The sequence below is a fragment of the Gymnogyps californianus genome, chromosome 13 (genome assembly GCF_018139145.2).
Source record: "Gymnogyps californianus isolate 813 chromosome 13, ASM1813914v2, whole genome shotgun sequence".
NCBI lineage: Eukaryota > Metazoa > Chordata > Aves > Accipitriformes > Cathartidae > Gymnogyps > Gymnogyps californianus.
The window spans coordinates 13,209,888-13,230,150 of record NC_059483.1 but is presented as its reverse complement, the minus strand read 5'-3'; the positions used below and the strand labels follow the sequence as shown (position 1 = coordinate 13,230,150).

Sequence of the window (20,263 nt, the reverse complement as noted above, 5' to 3'; positions counted from 1 at the left end):
CTTGCAGACAGTTTAGGTCCAGCAGGAATGAGAGTGTTGAGAACGGCTGGGAGCCTGGCTGTCAGCCAAGGTGAGCCCACGAGGCTCTCGTGAGCCAGCATGGATAAAGGTGCTTCCTGTCTCCGACTGTCTGAGCTGCCCTGAACCCTCTGTGAAGGAGAGAGGTGCTCCTGCGTGGCTGCGAAGGTGGACAGGAACAGATGAGCTGCTGACAGCCGTGGCTGCAGTGGGATCCTGCTGCAATGCTCTGAGGTCATACTGCAATAATCCATACGATAATGTACCTCCATTTCACACTGCATCCTTTGCCCGGAGGGATCCTTAAGGTGGTATCTTGAACTGTATTCTCAACCTGCATTACATACTCCACGGCACAGTTACCAGGTCACTTCTCATTGTTTCTTTACACCCTACATACCATGAAGCGGCCTGAAGGATGCAAAGTCCTAGCACATGTTGGGCTCCACATTATAGACACTGTTCTAGACATCTGGGCAACATCTGGGAGTAATCTGCAGCTTGGCCATCCCAAACCACATCTGGCCACTGTCCCAGAGATGGACAGCCACTCTGATCTTAGCCGTGCATCCAGCCGATGCCATTGCCGGCATTCCCCGGGGCGCAGAGCTCCTCACACCAGCACCTGATGCTCTCTCTGAAGAACGACCTCCATTTCAAGCCAGAGCCTCTGCTTTCTGGATGTGCTGCCTGGGACGAGAGGGAGCAAGTGGAGGAGAAAGCGGGGAGATGGAGCTGAGACCCTGTATTGCTACCCAGGGCCTCTAGACTGGTGACTGCAGGGAATGTCCCATCTCATAGCTTTGCAGACGGGGATGTGCTCACACAAACCATCCCTTACGTGCCTGGTGTGAGCCCCTCTGCTCACAGGCGAGTCCAGCAGCCCATCGTGAATAAAGCAGGCGACTGTCCTAGGCAAGTCACAGGAAACAAATACTCAGAGCTAAGAGGGGGAAAAAGTCCTTTTTTTATTATTATTTTTCGTCTCCAACTCCCAGCAGCCACCAGGTGTCAGTGCGATCAAACGTTTGGCAGACGGGACTGCAGTGAAGTCCGAGTAGGTGGAAAACGGTTTTCCAGGAATCACTTTGTCTCCTGCATCTGCTCTGTCGCCCGGCACACTGCTCTGAGAAGTCCAGCTTCGACAGTTTTTGTTAAAAAGAAGTTTAACTACATTAAGGTGATAGAAAAGCTTCCTGTTACAAATGCTAAAACAAAGTTTCTCTTCCTCTTTAAATCCTCCCTGTGCAGAGCTGGAAACCCAAGCACTGAACAACAGAGTAAGTGGGCTATCAACAGCCTTGCTACAGTGCTCCCCAGCCCGCAGGTCCCCGGAGATGACCCGTCTCTGCAAGGCTGGCAGGAGAGGGACAACAGTGCAATCGACTTAACAAGATCAGCCTAGTGCAAAAAAATGATAGAGAGAAAGAACAAATGGTAAAGGTATAAAAAGTATCACCAGACTAAAGTGAAATGCTATTATTAACCAGTAGATTTCTGGAGCTAAACTGAGATCATACAGCCACGTGCACCCTGTCAGAGACAGCAGAAAATTGTTCTCAGCCTCGTGACAGCCACCCTTAGACACTCTCAAGATCGCCTGGATGCTCCGGATGCAGAAGAGAGCTCTACAGTCTCTGGAAAACCTTCAGGCCATAAGCAGCCAGAAGAGCAAATCAGGAGAACTTGCTAGCTTATTAATAAGCCCATATAGCCTCCTTGGTTTCTTTAAAATTTGAAGACTTTACACCCGATCAGGAGGTGCTGAGCCCAGCCAGAAGGACTGCTTCATCAGCACCTTGTTTTTTCTCTGAATTAGTAAAGTGGAAAGAAAACAAGGCAGCAAAGCAGCTCCTAGCAATGATGTTCACCAGAAGAGTTTTGTGGGTGAACTGATTCACATCTGATTGGTGGCATTATCTTTTAATAGCCACTAGGCATTAAAGACATATTTAATGAGGATTATTGGACTTTGAAACATTTATACGGTGAAACTGCCTAAAGGCCATGGCCATGCCAGGCCCTGTTATGCTAAGTGCTGTACAAACTCAAATTTTAACTCCATGCTTTAATTTACTCACCATATCATAACAACAACTTGCATTTAATCCTGTAAGCCCCAAAGTGCCATCACCACAGCCACTGAACTTGTGCAGTTTCACTGCACAGACCCATCAAACTCAGCAGGAGCCATCAGCGAGGGGTGCTCAGAGAAGGGCCACATGTGGCTGTCCACGTGCATGGACTGTCCCCTACCAACTGCTGGGGCAGGAGAAGGGAACTCCTCTGAGCATCTCTGCAACCCTACCAACAAGATACAAAAGGAGCTGATGATCACCATCTCCTACATAACACAGGGAAAGGTACGGAGGCAGGATAAAAACACTGAAAACTGGAATCTGGATAGGACACCAAAGGCTATCACCTTTCTTGAATCCCTAATAGACTGATATCAACGTGGTCCTACATCAAGGTGATCTGTGATTCAGTTTGTATGCAAAGCGCTATGCAAAATGAAACAGACCCTTGTACCTTGACTTTAGGCACTCCCAACAGGGATGAACATGCTAAAAATACCTATACATACAGGGATAGATTTACAGGCTCGGCATCAGGCTGCATATCTGGGGTCTTTCTGTACAACGGTTACCTTAAAGACCAAATGCAAAGCTGCATCTTGCAGTAAGCAAGCATGCAGATCACCATAACAGAGAGGAATACTGTTGCCTCTGACTGAAGCAAGTCCCTCAGTCCCTTGATGACAGAAGAAACAAATGTTCTGGGATTTCAGGCTTGACAGTAGTTCTGAGTCTGGTTTAGGCAGGGCTCAGAGAACAATTATGCATATTCACGTGCCTTTTATCACACATCTTCAGGGAGCTGGAGCCTCAAAGTTGCCTGAGGCATGCCTGAGAAACGTTCATTGGGGAGCTCTTAGATCTGATTCTCATCTCATCTGAGCTGGCTTTTACACTTGCTTAAATGCAGTGATTTTAAAGACGTTACCCCAATTTACACCTGTGGGACATTAAACACTCCCCCCGCCCCCGCCCCAGGGCAGGATGCTGAAAAGGAAACAAAAGGACCAGAAAATTATCTGTTTCCGAGTTCTTACTTTTCTCCCTGTTTAAAGAGTCTCACATAGTCTTTACATTTACCTCAAAAAGACCAACTGGAACCAAACTATCCTGGAAAACAGAATAGGACTGGAGAAGGCCTGCCAGTCTAAAAGTGAGACTTAGACAAGGGATAGTTTGCTGCTGATTTCACAGGCTGTTGCGTGAAAGAGGCATGTAAATGTCCTTTTTGAGCAACTCTCCAACCTAAAGCAAATTTCCAGCGAAGATACTGCACTATGGCACCAAATTCTCTGCAATCAATCAAGCACGGGTAAAGTGCTCAAACTTTGCAAACTCAGCTTGGAGCTGTGGAGCTGAAAAAGGGAGTGGGGCTGTTTGTGGTGCGAGGGGGGAAATGAGATGACAGCGGGATGTTTTCCCCAGATGTAAACATCAGCTCATCTAATTAGCAGCTGAATGCTACAGCACTAGAAAACCTCTTCTCACATTTGAAATGCAAACTCTGCCCAGGACATGACTGAATCTTGGCTCCCCTCCATCCAGAACGCACAGGTTTTACTGCACCTGCAGGGACTGAACGTGATCTCAAGGTCAGGATCTGGCTGCCGTAACTCCAGCTGGAGTCCCAAAGTGAATTTACTCCCCAAAGCTGGACTCTTGGTGACAGACTCAGCCTCACCACCTTGCTTCTCAAGCCCAGCCACTCTCAGCCACTACCAGAGAGCTACAATAAGTGCATTTAAAGGTGATGAAAGCATTGGTGCTACTGATAGGAACACACACACAGAAACCTACAAACCCACCCCTCCCACTTCCCTCTGTTCAGTGATCCTCCTGGCTCCAAGCCTCAGATGCGGGCTCAGGACTTCTACCGGGAAAACTTGCCCAAAGACTTGACCTGTTCCAAGCCTTTAAGAAGTTCCTAAGAAGCCACCTGATCCCGTGGTCCATCAGTCAAGATAGGAGAGAGACAAGTGTATTTAAGGGGGTGGTTCCCTCCCTTTTTCTAAAGATGCGTGTCTTCCTCAAACACATCCACATCCTCGCTCGCCTGCTTATTGATCAGGACATCCCAGCTGTCAGGGCCATTGATGGTGTTTCCACCGTTCACGCTTGGCTTCTTCTCCTGCATTTCCGACTGGCTGTCACTGGCCACATCCAAGGTGGGGTTGTCATGGCAGCCGTTCTCAACAAAGCGCAGCTCCTCGCCATGCGACTGCAAAGGACGAGAGGAACACAAATGGAGACAAAGGAGGACAGGTCTTAATGCTGCTGAGAAGCACAATCAGACCAGGCTATGAGTGTCACCGAGGACTTTGCAGGGTCAGTGGGAAAAGGTAAATTTACTCCTAGCCCAGCCCTTGCAGTGGAAACGAGCTGTCCTGAGTACAGCAAGAGACAGGTTTGCATCTCTCTTACACCTGAATGGGCTCCCTTGCTGCTCCAGCAGTGTATCCAGCTATGTCCAGTAAGTGGACAAGGGAAAAAAAATCTCCCTCTTAACTTTCCAATCCCCTCCATCCCAAGGGGTAAGAGTCCTGCCACCTTCCCCACCTGTCCAGTGCTCACTCACCATGTTCTTCACCTTGGGCAGGCGTCTCTGCCAGCAGTTGTATATGAGCCCCAATACAATGATGATGGCACAGATGGAGCCAATGATCACCAGTACTACAAAGAGTTTCCCATAATCACTGCGTGTCTGGTTGGGGTGTGATTGGCAGCTTGTCGTGGTTGAGTAATTCTGGATGCCAATCTGGAAGGAAGAAAGGGGTACACTAAATCCCCTGGCCTGCAGTCAGGTGGGATCCTGTTCAGACTTTCCAGGGTCCATATACAGCACCATCACTGTGGGCAGAGGAACTAAAAGCCAGGGTTGGGGACTCAGGATGTACACTGTCTTACATGACTAGAAGGCACATGACTAAATTTAACACCATCTTCCATGAAAGCTGACACGTCAGCAAATGACTAGGCACAATCTTACCTTGATCACCTGCACAAGGATCACACCTACGTGCAAGACAAGGAGGCTTTCATGGGAGAAACTGCCCAAGATTAAGAGTACCCAAAACAAGCTATGGACCATTGATGGGTGCTGAGGCTTTGGTGACTGTGCGAGAGAATGAAACCATAATAAATAGGTTTCCGTTAAAGCTCTGGTCCTAAGAAGGTATAGTGGTCTTTCCAAGGTCTTGAAAGTGGACAGCTGCCCGCTGATCCAAAAAGCTGCCCTAGAAATGGGCTCCCTGTGGTTGTCAGCAAACAAAGCTCAACGTTGGTCCCAGTGACTTGGCAGATTTCAAGTAGGTTACGTATCAATTCAATAGTATGATGTGTGTAAGAGAATATCCTCCCTCCAAGCTCGTGCTAGCGCAAGGTCAGTGCAATGAGCAGTGTTTCGTTATTGATAGAGCTGGAGGCAGGTGGTGAGGCACTACTCTGGCAGGATGCATGTTAATGTAGGGTCACAGTTGCACAAAGAAGTCAAACTTTGCACTGACACGAATCCTTCTTTCTGGACAGTTCTAGCTGCTGATACTTCAGTCACACAAGTTCTAGAGGGTTGGCTTTTCACACTTTCTCTGCTGTAAGCCAATCAATACAGCACTGAGCACTTAATTTGCTTTGTCTAACTGCACCAGTTTGTTAGGTCAGGGAAAAACCTGAGAGCAGACAGCCAGCAAGGCAGTGGCCCAACTCTGCTGCTAAAGTCAGCAGAATTACTCCAGTAGTGTAAAACACCCAAGCAGAATCAGGCCCTCAGTGCCTACATATCCCATAGGCCTCAGGGGCAAAGTCAGAGATCGTAGGACTAATTTGCCCTCATGTCTACCCTCTTCCAAGCTGCCCAGGGTTAGAGGGGAATACGTGAGGGCTAGAGGCAGCTACAGTGGAGTGTGGCATCCATCGCCTCTGGTCCTCTGCCTGCCCTTGTGTAGGCAGTTGTCTAAAGGAGTGAAATGCAGACCCTGGGACTGCAGGAAGAAGGCGTGTGAATGTGTCCCATCTAGTACAGGCACCTCTCCCACCTCTTTCAGCAAAGCTTGAGCTACTGAGAGCAGCCAGTATATGTAAACCAGGGTGAGCAGGGCCAAATCTGGGGCTCTGCAGCACCCGCATCGCCACAGGCATTAGTATAGAAGGGATGAGACCAAGTATCCCTGCAAAATGAATGTGTGAAAAGCAGCTTCACAACCAAGCCAGAAAAGCAGGGAGGGAAAAACCCACAGTTACTCTTAATGGGAGCAGACATTTGATGGCCTGGCAACTACCAGAGAGGGAAGAAGGGAGTTTGCCAAGTGTCTGACTCATCTGTTTGCCTGCTGTGGGTTCAGCACTCAGACTGAGATATGCTCCCAGTTTTCAAGGTGCTTATTTAATTGTATAGCTAGTCTTAACAAATGGATGCAGACAGGCTCTTACCTCGGCCAAGCTCCTCTTAACGTCCCCCAGTGCCATGAGAACATCCTTTGTAGGGATGACGCCTGTAAAGAAGGAGAGGGAGAGATCAGTGCTGCTCTCAGCTCAGATATACGTACTCATCACTGTGAAATCCCCAACAGACTAGAGACATGGTAATGCACATTTTTGTTCATTGGTACTTATGTTAGAAGGCTGAAAGAATGCAAGGATCACAACCAAGGGTACCTCCAAATGTTCTTTAAAGGGGGGAAAAAAATCCAGGCACAAACTGATACCGGAGGCACCTAGGTGCCCTCCCCAAAGCCGCAGAAGCTCTCAGGATCTGTGTCTGCTCTGGGAGCAAGCAGCAACATCCAAAAGGTCACGGAGGCAGGAGCCTATGCTGCCCGATCCAGCCTCCCCATCTAGCACAACTTGATCCTGAGCTGCAGCACTCAAGATGTTCCCACAGAGCTCCATGCTCACCAATCACAACCTTTAGCAGGTGTGTTTTGCTCTGCAGAGCACCCTGGCAAGGTGGTGTGCCTGGCACAACAGCAGAGGCTGCAGGAGGTGTGCTGTAACAGCTCCACTCCCAGCAGCAGACAGCTTCAGCCAGGGAGCCACCAGTCCACACTGAGTCACCCCTTCCTGGGACCTTCCTTCCCTAACAGCTCCCAGGATGCTCTCCAAGCCAGGAGAACAGGAGCAGTCAGGGAGGATTTAGAGGTTGAGGCCCATTTCTCCCTTCGCTTGCACAGCAGTAAAAAGAGGAACTGAACAAAAGCACGATTCTTCAGAGCAGAAAATACTTCGGTTCCTGAGGTTTCTAAACTCAGGGATATCTCCCAGCCTGGCTGTGCTGCCGGAGTTCAGACCTGTTTTCTTCTCCAGGATGTCCCCCTCTCAGGATGGCATGAAGGTTTTAGTTTAGAAGACCAAATGCTCACCAAAGCCTTTTCATTGGCACATGGTCCAGCCCAAGCACTTGGGAGAGATGCAATGATTTAAGGCACCGATACAGCAAATACCACTTAAATGTTAGCTCTATTTTCCTGTCACCATGAGGCATTTTAGAATACTGTTGGGTTTTTTTCATATAGGCCATAAATGTCAACATTAGACGCCTCCATCACTAAGCAGGCAGCAGAAGCAGTACAGGAAAAGCACATCCCTACCAGAAGGGGATTAAAAAAATGGTAAAGTGTTCCAGCCCAGCCCACCTTTCACTGTCAGCTTTTGTTTCTCTGGGAATGCAGGGGAGGCACCATCAGGACTGGCCCAGTTTGGACAAGACTTATGAATTGTTAAGTTAGGAAGTGAATTAAGAGCAGGCTGTCATGTCCTGCCATTGCAGTGGCCTGCCCATAGAGGAGAGTATATAAGCATCGGGAGAAAGCTGACGGATGCTCGAGTGAAGGTAATCCAGGCAGGGAGCAAAGCAGGAGGCAAAGCGCAGTGCAGGTGGTGAGGGACAGGCAGATATGAATGGGGGGAAAAAAAAAAAAAAAAAAAAAAAAAAGTCTTATGTCCTCAGTCCCCCTCCATCCCTCAAGTCCAGTTAACACTGGAAACTGGTGGGATTGAAATGGATTGGAGAGCAAAAGCTCCTTCCAACATAGCTGAGCACCTCCATTTGAGAGCCCCTTAAGTACACCCCCCCATCATGGGAAGGCTCCTTCTCCCAGCACTTACCCTGTTCCCCTGCCAGTGTCATTAGCAAGTGCTTGTCATTCTCATTGGGTTTGCTCAGAGAGATCAGCCAGCGGTCCTGCAGTCCGTCCGCCTGTCTGGAGAAGGCGTCCTCCACCAGTGCCAACAGCTGGGGACCCCTCTCCAGCCGAAACTCCTCCTGCCACAGGAAAGGGACCTTGGTGAGCACATGGTGGGAACAGGGCAGATGTAGCCCTGCAGGGCTGGCATGGCTGCACGGCCAAGACCCCCGAACCAGGCGTGCCCAAAAGCCAGCAATGCTAAACCTGGTGCAACACTCCCCTGAATGTCCCCAGTGCCCCAAGCTGGACCCACACACATCTCCTGACACACCAACCCTCCTCCTCGGCTCCTGCAGCCGCCATACGCCCCACACCGTGCCAAGCCCAGCTCCCCTGGCACACAGGGATCCTGAAGCAACATTATCGTGTAAGGCAAGAAGGAAGCAGCCAGGCTCTTCCCCGCAGCAAGCGCTGGGTCAGCGGGTGCCGCTCAGCCTGACATGCTCCAGCCATCCCTCGGCGGGCTCCTTTGCCGCTTTCTCACTCCTGTGTTTCTATTCTTATCTCCGGTTGCCATGCCAACCTGAAGGCCACACAGATGATTAATAAAATGGAGAGCTCTTGTTGCCATGGCAATTCGAAGCGCTCAGGGCAGGCACAGGCCTGTGCCGAAAATGGCCTAATTGGAAAAGACACCGATGACTGGGGCCTGAATCACAAGGGCCTGCCAGTGCCTCGTCTCATCAGGTTACAAGTTTTGGCACGGGGAGGCAGAAGGAGCAGCGTGAGGATGCAGCACCATGCTACTCAGCTGCGGCTCCAGCTCACGGCCCCACTGCCAGCCCCCAGCTCTGTTTTGGGGGATGTGGAGGAAGGGGGAGCAGCTTAGCCCAAGAGCAGGAGGAGGGCAGAGGTGAGATGTTTCCAGTGATGGAGAAAGCAGAGGTTGCAGAGCACTGATAAATTCTCTGTGGTGGAGAAAAGGGAGCTGTAGAAGGAGCCTGAATGCACATGTGCCGAGGTGGAGGTCACCTCCCAATGCGTAGCCAGGTACCACTGTTGGGTCAGATCCTGCAGTCCTCACATGGGCAAAATTCCCAGGTATATTGAGCAGGAGATGTGACCACAGAGAGACTGAAGTGACTCCCTTGCCCAGAGCCCATTAGGAAGATAAATGGGCTGCCAGCTTAACCCAGCAATACAGACATCATCCCTGCAGCAGGTAAAAGCCTGGCACTGTGAAGAACATTAAAGCTCAAGATGCAACCCTCTGGAAGGGGCTAGGCATCCTCCTTGTCCCTCAGCTTTTCAGTGGGACTCAGTACCGCACCAGATCAGGGCATCAAAACATAGGAAATATGTGAGGAATCCCCATTCACACTAATTTAAACTACAGCACTTGCAATGCAGATTCTCCCTCGCAACCCTGGAAACCCAAACACCACAGGGCTCGGATACAGAAACCAGAAAACAAAAGGGACAGGCAGAGGGTAGGTGAGTTGCCCAAACTGAGCAAATTACCATGGGTAGGAAACAAACTGGATCAACATCAGTGGAAAGGAGAAGAGCTTGATTCCAGCTTCAGCCATGCAAAGTGGTAATGGGAGGCAGGGAACGAAGCGACGTTCATGTTAAATATGTATGTTGACAAGTGTCCCTTCGAATAAGGGGGAGGACAGCACAAATCATTTGCTGGGAAATATGTTTTGAAACATGAAATCAAGTAGAAAAACAGTTCAGTCCTGCCTATCCCAGGGCACTGTCTTCTTTCAGCAAGGCAGAACTGAGGATTCAACAGTAAAGACACAATTTGGTCAAAAGACATCTGCACATCTGCTTGTCAGTTCTCACCCTTCCAGTGGTTCAAACAACACAAGTGCAAGTGACCACAGGAAGCAAGCTACTACGTATTTCAAAATTAACCAGCATTTAAACTCCACAGAGATGGGAGAAAGCAATGGGGACTAGGACATGGAGGAAACAGGGCAGCAGGACTCTGGTTTTCAAGGACTGATTTTCTGAGTTGCAATTGTGAACTGTAGCAGAGATACTTAAAACCCTCCAAAGAGCAAACTGGTTTGCCTAAATCAGGAGGAAAGAGACTGACCTTTCATCTACCCTTAAAGCAGTCAGTATGCTTTATTGTGTACAGGAATTCACCTGTTTTCCCTGTCCCCACAAAGTTCACTTTAAAAAAAACAAAACCCCACACCAAAAAAAAAAAACCCCAACAACTCACCAGTAGTGGAAAAAGGTCAGTGCCACAGAGCCACCCTGCAGTAACAAAACCAGCCGGCTCTGCCCACAGCAGGAGCCGCAGAAAGCGAGAGTGCAGACACGTGAGGCCAGAACACAGTTCCCCAATGAAACATTTTGGTCTCGGGCTGTCAGGCTCGTAATCATTTCTTAGAATTATGAAAGGCACCTTGACCCCAGGCCTTTCACAACTGGTTTTGAAGTGCCTGATAAAAGGCCCAGCAGAGGTGAACGTGCCCTTTTACCAGGGATCCACAAGGGGCTCTGGGCTCATGAATTAACTGCAGCTTTATGGGGATGGATGGACAGGCATTGGATTAGCAGAGCATGGCTGGTTAACAGACCCAGATAACACACAAGATAACAGGGTGGGGAGAGAAGGCACTTAAGGAAGATTTAGTGACAGCTGCTTGACACTGAACCATTCACACTGCAAACGAGGAGTCCTTATTCCTCCGAGCCATCAGAGGAATGTTACTATATCCTGGAAGGAGGGGAAGGAAAAGGAAGAGAGGGAAGGAGAATTGCACTTCAATCCTGCCACTTTTCCTACCAGTAAGGGGTGCAATGTTAAAAGCTCTATGTCTCATGACAATCCAGGTACTGACTGGCACAGACTAGCAGCCAGAAGTTAGTCAAAATCCAATATGGGACTGACATGTGCTAGACTTTGAGCAAAATCGTCTCTCTCCACCCACTCTTTTCCCTTTTGGAGAACAGGAATATTTATGTCATCCTTCCCTTCTCTCCACAGCCTCTATAGGGAAGTTGAGATTTAGTGCTATTAAAATGCTTTGTAGTGAAAGCAGACAGGAAGAGCTGTGCCTGCCTCCACTTCTCTAAGCACTATTCCCCCCATGCCATCAAACCTCTTTGGACTGACTTACACAGTCAATGTTATCCGACATATTCAGGATGATGTAGTTTTTCCCTGCAAGGTTGCTCCAGTCTTTGCAGATCACCTGGAGAGACAAGACAAAGACAGCTGGGTTCGGGTAGCAAATGCAGCTCTCCTGCTGAAAGCACAGGGTACACAAGGGACAGGACACAAGGAGCAAGGGGCTGTGCCATACCTCCGAGAAGCACTTCCCAAAGGATGTAACTGTCCTCTAACTCTCTGTACTAAGCAGGAATCACCATTTCAGTGCTAGAGCATGGAGCAGGGACAAGGTTACTGTGCCAGCTTGCCACAGCCCAGCTTACCTTCCACCTCTATCTAGGCTCCAGAAGGACTCAGGTACTCAGTGGAAAGCTCTCTAGCCTGCAGCCTTATTCTGTATGTGATCACCTCTTAACACAAAACCTAACCAGGAACCTCTGTGGTCCTTACACAAACTGGTGAGACAGGGCAGCACTTTGCAGGCAGGATCGGATGCCCAGAGGGACTAAGTCACTTGCTTAGGGTCCTGAGTACCGTGGGCCAGAAAGCAAAATTAAAAGCTTTCCCTGGTACTTTCTCACCAGTCAGCTCCTGCTACCTATCTTCCCTTAACCAGCTGCCAGTTTGCTGGATTCAGGAACTGCAGTTCACCTCACACCTCCTCTCCCACAGGCTCTCCTAGACCAACATCCTCACAGATCGCTGTACCCTGCTCCACCTGCTCTGCATCTGGTCCCTGCAGGCAGCAGCAGCAGCAAAAAATAGCACTTCCTTCTCACTCCCTTTCCAGAAATCCTTGGGGCTGTTTTTGTCCTGACACTCCCAATAATGCAGGCTGAGGAAACAAGGAGCTTTCGCTGCTGTGCACGCCCCAGAGGGCAGGTGTTTATTAGAAGCAGGATTTTGTACAGCAGTTTGCTCGGGAAGATGTGAGGGGGCAGGGCTTTCACCAAGGATGATGGATACCCTTAAGAAGTGCTGTGAAAAACTCTCCCCAAAATTCATTTTTGGCTGGGTGAACAGAAAAAGCTACTTCCACCAGTCAGACTTAGGGATGTGGGTAAGGTTAAGGGGTTAAACACCCCCCAAGACAGAAGTACCCACATATCTCCACTGCAACCTCCCACCCACTCCCTGCTCCCAGTGCTACCTGTGCTGAGTCCCAGGGCAGCTCTGTTGGCAGCATGGCCACGCGGGCATCCCCAGCCTGTGGTGACAAGCTCCTCTCTGCTGCCACAGTCTCAGTGGCTGACTCAGTGTCATTCCAAATGGGATCCAGTGCAGGCTCATCAGCCCTGTCCCACGGAGACGCAGAAGAAGTGGGGTGCTGCTCACTCCCAGAAAGAGTCTGGGTGCCTGGGGAGCTGCCTCCAGGAGAGGGTGTCCCCACAGGCATTTCCGCTGTCTGCTCCATTTCAGTTAGCACCGTGGGCTCCAGCATCTCCCACCCCACTGTGGTCTCTGAGACCTCCTCTCTGGCCGAATGCTCTTCGCCACCAGCCTCCACTGTGGTCTCTGCAAGCTCTGCTCTTGTGGTAGTCACAGTCAGCTCCGAATCTGCTCCCCCAACAGGCCACGTGTCCCTGGCTGTCACCTCAAAGGGCTCTTCTGAAACACTGGGAGACCTTGCAGCAACAGTAGTAGAAAAAATAGAGGACAGAGGCAGAAGACCTGGTCCCATGCTGCTCCCAAGGTCTGAGCCTGGAGGAACAGAGTCCTCTTCTTGCCCTCCTACGGCTGCCTCAGTCACAATACCTGGCCTGGTGGAGGCTGTGGAAAACAGAAGGGAGAAGGAGCCCTCTTGGCCCACTGGTTCAGAAGATGTAACCTCTGGCCTGGAGGTCTGGAGGCTCTCCACTCCTCCTCTTGAGTGGTCTATAGGGAGAAGCCCCTCCTCTTCCTCCAGTGTGCTGGAGAAAGGCGTGTGCAAGTCAGGCTCAACAAATTCTGCTGGCGGCTGGACAGTGGCTGTTTCCCAGTTGTCTTTCACCTGTGTCCCGTTCCCTTTCAGCAGGGCCTTCTGAGATGCAGCAGGAAAGCTGTAATCTAAAAAGAGATCCAAAAGATACCATGTCACTTCCCAAGTAACCATGAACTCTGAAAGGCAGAGAGCTGGCCCCATTATAAGTATCTAGCCACAGATGGGGTCAAATGGCAGAGACCCTCTAAGAGCAGGTAGCCTGCCACTGAAAAGAACAATCCAATCTGACTAGTGCAGTGCAACCTCCTGCACTTCCCCAACTCCCTGTCCCACCCCAGCAAACACACTTTCCCTAGGGATGATTTACATGTTCATTCTCTCCACTCCTTTCTGTCCTGAGGCATTTTAACAGACAATAATAAATAACAGTTTTGACACCCGGCATCTTTAAGGTGAGGTTGAGTGTTAGGAATCGGGCTGGGACCGAGATTCATTTCAGATAGGATTCAGAAAGATATGGGGTGGTAGCAGCAGTCAGCCACAAGCTAAATGGGAAATACTAGGGAAGAGAAACAAAAGCACAGCAAACCAAATCCTACTCCCTGGCACACCCAAGTAATACCACCAAAACCTGAATCAACCTGGGCATCTTTGAAATGCAGAACTTCAATTTGTACAGCACTTCACAGCAGAAAAGTCATCCCATAAACATCTGCATTACAAGACTCCCGTACCATTAAGGAACAGTTTCACTGCAGGGAAACAGAAACCAGAAACAGGAGCCAAATCTAACTCCCCTCCCTCCAACTTCAGCCCCTGGTTGCTCTGTGGCTCTGACCATGAATGCATGTGATGTTGCTAGACAAATGTAGATGCTAAAGGAGAAGATGCACCTCACAAATGTAAGGTCAGAGCAGGCAGTGGTTTCTTCTGGAAGCCCAGCAAGGAGCTGGGATCCCAGGATAAGGAAAGTAGCTGTAAGATCAGACACGTTAAGCTCAGAGTGGCAGGCATAAATCCAGCAGGCATAAACCTACCTTCATCTTTCTTGAGAAATTGCCTGTACCCAAGCAGCTCCGTTTCAGGAGTTTGCATCCCAATTAACTCCCTTTCTCCCCAAGATGAGCACAGCACACATTCTGACTGAGAAAGGGAAGGAAGACAATCCCTCCACAGCCAGAAACGAGCACCCTGCCCTGTCTATGGTTATTGTTATTAAGTAACTGACTGTTGGAAATCCCCAAAGCTCCCGGTCTCCTCTCCTGCCTGCCAAAGCAGATGCTCCACTGAGCACAGCGGGCAGCAGCTGTCTGGATGCCTTACAGAGGAGATCTGCACAGGGAATCTCCACGTATCCCTGATTCCAATCCATCGCTTGCTGCTGTCGGAGCGGGTGTGAGCTCCCAGGCAGGGAGGGTGTCCTGGTTTCAGCTGGGATAAAGTTCATTTTCTTCCTAGTAGCTGGTACAGCGTGTTTTGGATTTAGTGTGAGGATAATGTTAACACATTGATGTTTTAGTTGTTGCTAAGTAGTGTTTATCCTAAGTTAAGGAGTTTTCAGTTTCCCATGCTCTGCCAGCAAGCAGGTGTACAAGAAGCTGGGAGGGAGCACAGCCAGGACAGCTGACCCGAAATAGCCAAAGGGATATTCCATACCATAGAACGTCATGCCCAGTATATAAACTGGGGGGAGCTGGCTGGGAGGGGCGGATCACTGCTCGGGCATCGGTCAGCAGGTGGTGAGCAATTCACATGGTGCATCACTTGTCTTTTCTTGGGCTTTTTTTCTCTCTCTTCTTGTTATATTCCTTTTCATTACATCTATTATTATTGTTATTATTATATTTTATTTTAGTTATTAAACTGCTCTTATCTCAACCCACGAGTTTTACGTTTTTTTCCCCGATCCTCCTCCCCATCTCACTGGGAGTGGGAGGAGTGAGCAAGCGGCTGCATGGTGCTTAGTTGCTGGCTGGGGTTAAACCATGACAGTGGGCCATGTCAGCAAACACATCCCTTGCCTTGGATATTCCCTGGCAACCAGGACTGCCCATGCTGCTCCTGCATGCTGCTCCCCATCCCTCCCGAGCAGAGGACCACGCTGTTCCCTCCACCCCAAGCAGGAGGTGCAAAGATGCTCCTGTTCAGCTGGCAAGTGGCTTCCCTAACCCACAGCTCATTCCTTTCATGCTGTCAGCAGCTCCCTCCAGATGCTGCCCAAAGATGAGCGTGATCCAGCTGCTGACCTTCAGGGTTGTGATGTGGTGACTGTCTCCCAGTTCTGGCTGCAAACAGGCCACTGAGATCTACTGACCACCGCAGGCAGAAGCAATGTCTGCTTTGCCGCTGTGTTTCAATAGAGAGCACCCATCCTGACTGAGACTGCCCAAGGACCCTAGGATTAAAAGATTTTTGCTACTCAACAGCCTACCTGGTGATGTTCCCTCAGAGGCCAAGGAGGCTGGTAAGAGCAATCAGTGGCAGCACAGACAAACAAAAACCATCTCCCCTCCACTGCCTGGCACTGGTCTTCCCCAAGGTCCTTACCAACAGCTACACATCCCAGTGTCTGCAGACACAGTCACTGCCTTGCTAGACGGATGGTGGTTAATGGCAGGAACAGCCACAGACCACGGGATTGAGGACATTAGGTCGGCACCCTCTTCAGACACATGGTAAAGGTTTAGTGCATCTCCCAGGGCTCTGCTGCTCCTCCTGCTGCAGGGTTACTCAAGGTTTGCACCAAAAACACTAACCTCAGCAGGAACTCTACCTGGCCTGACACGCTGTGGGTGAAAAGTGAGGGTTTCACCCCTTAAAACAAGGCCTTGTCAGATGAGATGTTATTTTCAAGGATCAGTGATCCAATCTGCCATCTCCTTTGCCTAAAGACACTCTCAGCTATTCTTGACTCCTCTGCACCTCCTCTCTTCCCTACCCCTCTTCCCACCTGGAGGAGAGCAAGAACTGGCAGATGGGCACAGCAGAAAAACAAACCAGGAAAAAGCAGCATGAGGTTTGCCCCATGGGAGCTAGAAATGCTCCTGGCCTGTCGGCTCTCCTTTAAAGTCACAAATTCGACCTCTTCTTAAGGTGCCCTGTCACAGATTAGCTAGCTCCCATGGCAGAAAGCCCCGCATGGTGGCTTTCCACCAACAAGATCTAAAGACACCGGAGGGACTGCTGCCTCTGCCATCTCTCCCAGCAATGGAAGCTCAGGGAGAACCCATCCCACTCTCTCCCAGCAGGCTTCTGTCTTACAAGGCAGCCAAAGACTGAAACCTGAGCTGCTTCTCTGGGCCAACAAATCAACAAGGTAGAAGCAGACACAGGAATCCTCATACTCACTACTAATTGAGTTAACATCCTCACTTACCACCAGTCTCTCCACTATCCTGCATGCTAAGCTGGGAGCATCCTTCTCCCATCTGGTTCATAAGACCCCACTGATTATAACCTCAACTCCCCTCAAATCTTGCGAGGGCTGTTACTCAGATTTGCACAGATTTGGAACTTGAGGCGTTTTGGTCAGAGTTGTGCTGATTTGTGGTCCTTAAAACAAGGAGCTCTCCATACAACCCAGTTCCCAAAGGGGTTCAATCACTTTCCGGGTTCAGAGGTTCAGGGATGGTGAGTCAATCCTTCCTTCCAGATTTTCCAGCTAGACACATAGCTCCTGTCTGGAATCAGCTCCTACTGTCTCACTACCAAGGGTGTCTGTCCACTTCTCAAGATCAAGTTTCTTTAAGGCACTCATATTTTCTTTTAGTTTACGTCCCTCTTCTACAATTTGAAGGAATTTTTGCACCCTGTCCATTTCCTTGGTATGATCCCAGCCACTAAGCTGGTCCCAGCATCTTCTTCCCAAGGGTCCTTCCAGACAAGCTGGTTTCTGTCACTCATCTGTGCAATGCAGAGCCAAGAGCTTCCCCATTGGAAGAGTCTTCTCAGCATCTCCCTCAATTCCCCTTCCCCCTAGCCCTAAGGGAACTCAAAGGGCATCTCCCATTTTTAGCAGCTCCTTCCAACATTCAGCTAGCAGTTCCCCTTCAGCAAGTGGTCTTCTAGACCCTACAACCCACCGGCCCACCTGGTTGTCCTCTACCTTCAGCAGACCCTCTACACCTGGCTCCCATGCCCTGGGCACATGGAAGGGCACCCACAGACCTTCCCACCTACCTATGCCAGCGCTATCCACTCCCATCCCCACCAGCTTTTGTGGAGAGAAACAGCAACCATGGAACAGAGAGGCCAGAGAGACTCAGGAGACCTGTGCTCCTGCTGCAGAAGTGGGGCAGGGTCTTCTGTTAAAGGAGACAGGTATTATGGAGCTGGCTGCCATGCCAGATTTGTCAGGCTTGTTTATCAGCTCATCTAATTTCAGCGAGGAAGCAGAGCACTGCCGAACAGAAGCGTGCCTGAGAAGGCAGGAGGTAGTCACTGCACACACCATCAGCTCCTTCCCTGCCAGGGTCTGCTCTGTAAGTCTCCCACCAAGATCAGCAGTAGGTTGGAACACAAGAGGAACTTGTGGCCACACACAGAGGTGGCATGTGCCACGCACCCCTTCCAGCCACAAACAAGAGCAGCCAAGCCACGATGGAGCCAGCCTGATCACAGAGAGGGACAGCTCAGGAGAACTGGCCGCTGGAGCCACGAAACTGTCCCAGCATCTCTGGCCAAACAGCCTAGCAGGGATGGACCAGATGAGCATAGCAGGCAGCCACAGCTCCATGTCATGTACTCTCCCAGAGCTTCTCAGTCACACTGTCCCCTTGGGAGTCTGGTTCACCAATATGAAATTCCACACCTCCACCTCTTTGCCACCACATCCTTAGCTACGCTTCTTAATGCTTTCCATCAGTAGCGATATTACTCACATTGCAGCATCCAGCTGTCTTGGCCTCCCCCAACCCCCCTGCCCCAGCTTTTCCCTTCCAAGCTCTCTTGCAAAGACCCTCAGGCACTATTTTCTAAAGAAACCATCTTGCACAGCCCTCCTGCCACTCCAAGTCCTGTCCTTTGCATCTCCCAGCAGACTTAGGTCCGGGTTGCACAGATTCATTTCCTTCGCATGGGGAGATGATTTGCCCTGGGAGAAGTGAACATGAGCTCCAAACCTCTGCAAGAGTCGCCATTTAGGCGATGTCCTATTTCCTCTGAAATCAATACCGAAACTTCCCTGACACCAGATGGGCCAAGACTTGGCACTGTGCCAAAGTAAGATTTCCCCAGCCAAACACTTAATTCGTTACATTTCTGCTTCTCCTTCATTCAGAAGAGCTGGTCTCAGTTACTGCCCTACAAGGTTCCCTACCCTGTATTTGCCACTATTAGCCGTTTAAAGCAACTGTGACAGCTCAGAAAAAGGATGACCCTCATTGTTTTTAGTACACATAACCTGACCATAAGGTCTTTATTGGATTAAACTGGAAGATCATGTTAACCAGTGATTGAATTACTGATAACTAGAAGGCACTGTAATAAAGACAAGAACATTTCTGGGCTCCCACCACAACAACACAGCCTGATAGCACCATTCATACTAAAGCACCTGCCAACTTTGGGAAGTGCAAGGTGCCCTCTACTCACTGCTTAAAATGCAGCCAGGTCTGAGGTGGTATCTGCTTGCCGTTTTGCAGTATAGAGCAGTGAGGCTTACTGCAAAAAGGCATACTCCATCTGATTGAAACTGCAGGGGGATTTCAAAGAGGCAAATTGCAATTACTGGTGCTGGAATTGAGCCAGTTGGGGCTAATATCCTAATCTTCCAGAAGAGCTAAGAGAAGTTACTATCTGTGACTCCAAGACAGGTCCACACACACAAAAGAGATCATAGTTAAAAGAGAGACCCAGGGTAGCAAAGTGGTTAGGTTTCATTATGCTTGGAATTTGCTTCAGGTGGAGACTGGGCACCAAGTGCTACAGCTGTTCCCAGATAGCCCCATGCCTTTTTCCTGCTCACTATATGAACTGCAATAAGGCTAGAATAAGCCACCCTCACCCAAACACGCAGTCGGTCGGGGATAGCTGCACCAGAATAATACTATGCACAGAGAAACCCTCTTTGTCACAGGTCAGCCTTTGTCAGCAATGTCTGGGTCGAGATGGCTTGTCCCAAGATAGATCACCTAACGTGTCAGTGTACACTAAACCAGGGCGTAAACAAGCGGCGTCCCGGGAGCTGAGCTCAGGCAGGGGGCCGCTCAGCGCTAAGCTTCTTATGTAGACAGTCTCTACCAGGTGCTTCATTTCATTAATGCTTGGGTTGAAGATGGTATTAAGAACTGCAGATTTGCTGTCAGTCTGGATGAAGAGACAGCAGATTTCAGTAAGGCTGAGAGAGAGACTGGGATCTCTGGCCAGAAGCAAGTAATTCATCACTGAAGGAAGCGAATCTCACTATCAGAGAAGAGCTGGGGACGGAAGATATTTTATCCCATCAGCTGGTCAGAAAACTTATTTTTCTTTGAATACAGTCCTTCTAACTTGTCTGTCCTGCTATCCCTCATCCTAGCTCTCCTGGGAATCCCTTCTGCTAATTACTATGAATAATTAAAAGATTACAATTCCCACCCCCCAAAGCACCACATGCCATCCCAGTGAATCACCAACCTATAAGACTAGATTTGATAGCTCCTAGCAGAGTCATGCCCTGGTCTTCAAAGGCACAACCTTGGAGCTAAAAGAGCAGACCCTGGCTGTAATGAAGCATGCTTCACGCCAGCCCATCACACTGGAAGATGTGATGATGCACTCCAATCCTTGGAGGGTCAGCTGTTGGGAGAGGGAGGAGAGGGACTAAGTGCCTTCATTCACCAAACATTCACAAGTCTTGCATCAGTTTTCAGGAGCCTGCACTTCCCAGCAATTAATGATTAGGCTGCCTCAACCTAGAGCCTTCACTGGAAGGCGAACACATGGGGCACTGCATTCTGACTGATCCAAAAGAGAACACTGAGAGGTGCAAACCAGGGAGCACTCCATGATG

General features: G+C 49.7%; 1 protein-coding gene across 1 annotated transcript in view; it reads right to left on the bottom strand.

Annotated features, from left to right (window-relative positions):
* Window positions 1-3,916: 3,916 nt before the first annotated feature.
* Window positions 3,917-20,263, bottom strand: part of PODXL2 (podocalyxin like 2) — a 30,543-nt gene continuing 14,196 nt past the window's right edge. The window contains exons 3-8 of the mRNA XM_050904730.1: window positions 12,502-13,397; window positions 11,359-11,433; window positions 8,196-8,352; window positions 6,522-6,583; window positions 4,672-4,851; window positions 3,917-4,314 (exon numbers count right to left, since the gene is read on the bottom strand). Of these exons, the coding sequence (XP_050760687.1) occupies window positions 4,105-4,314; window positions 4,672-4,851; window positions 6,522-6,583; window positions 8,196-8,352; window positions 11,359-11,433; window positions 12,502-13,397 (1,580 nt within the window). The 3' untranslated portion in view covers window positions 3,917-4,104. The remainder of the gene's footprint in view (window positions 4,315-4,671; window positions 4,852-6,521; window positions 6,584-8,195; window positions 8,353-11,358; window positions 11,434-12,501; window positions 13,398-20,263) is intronic.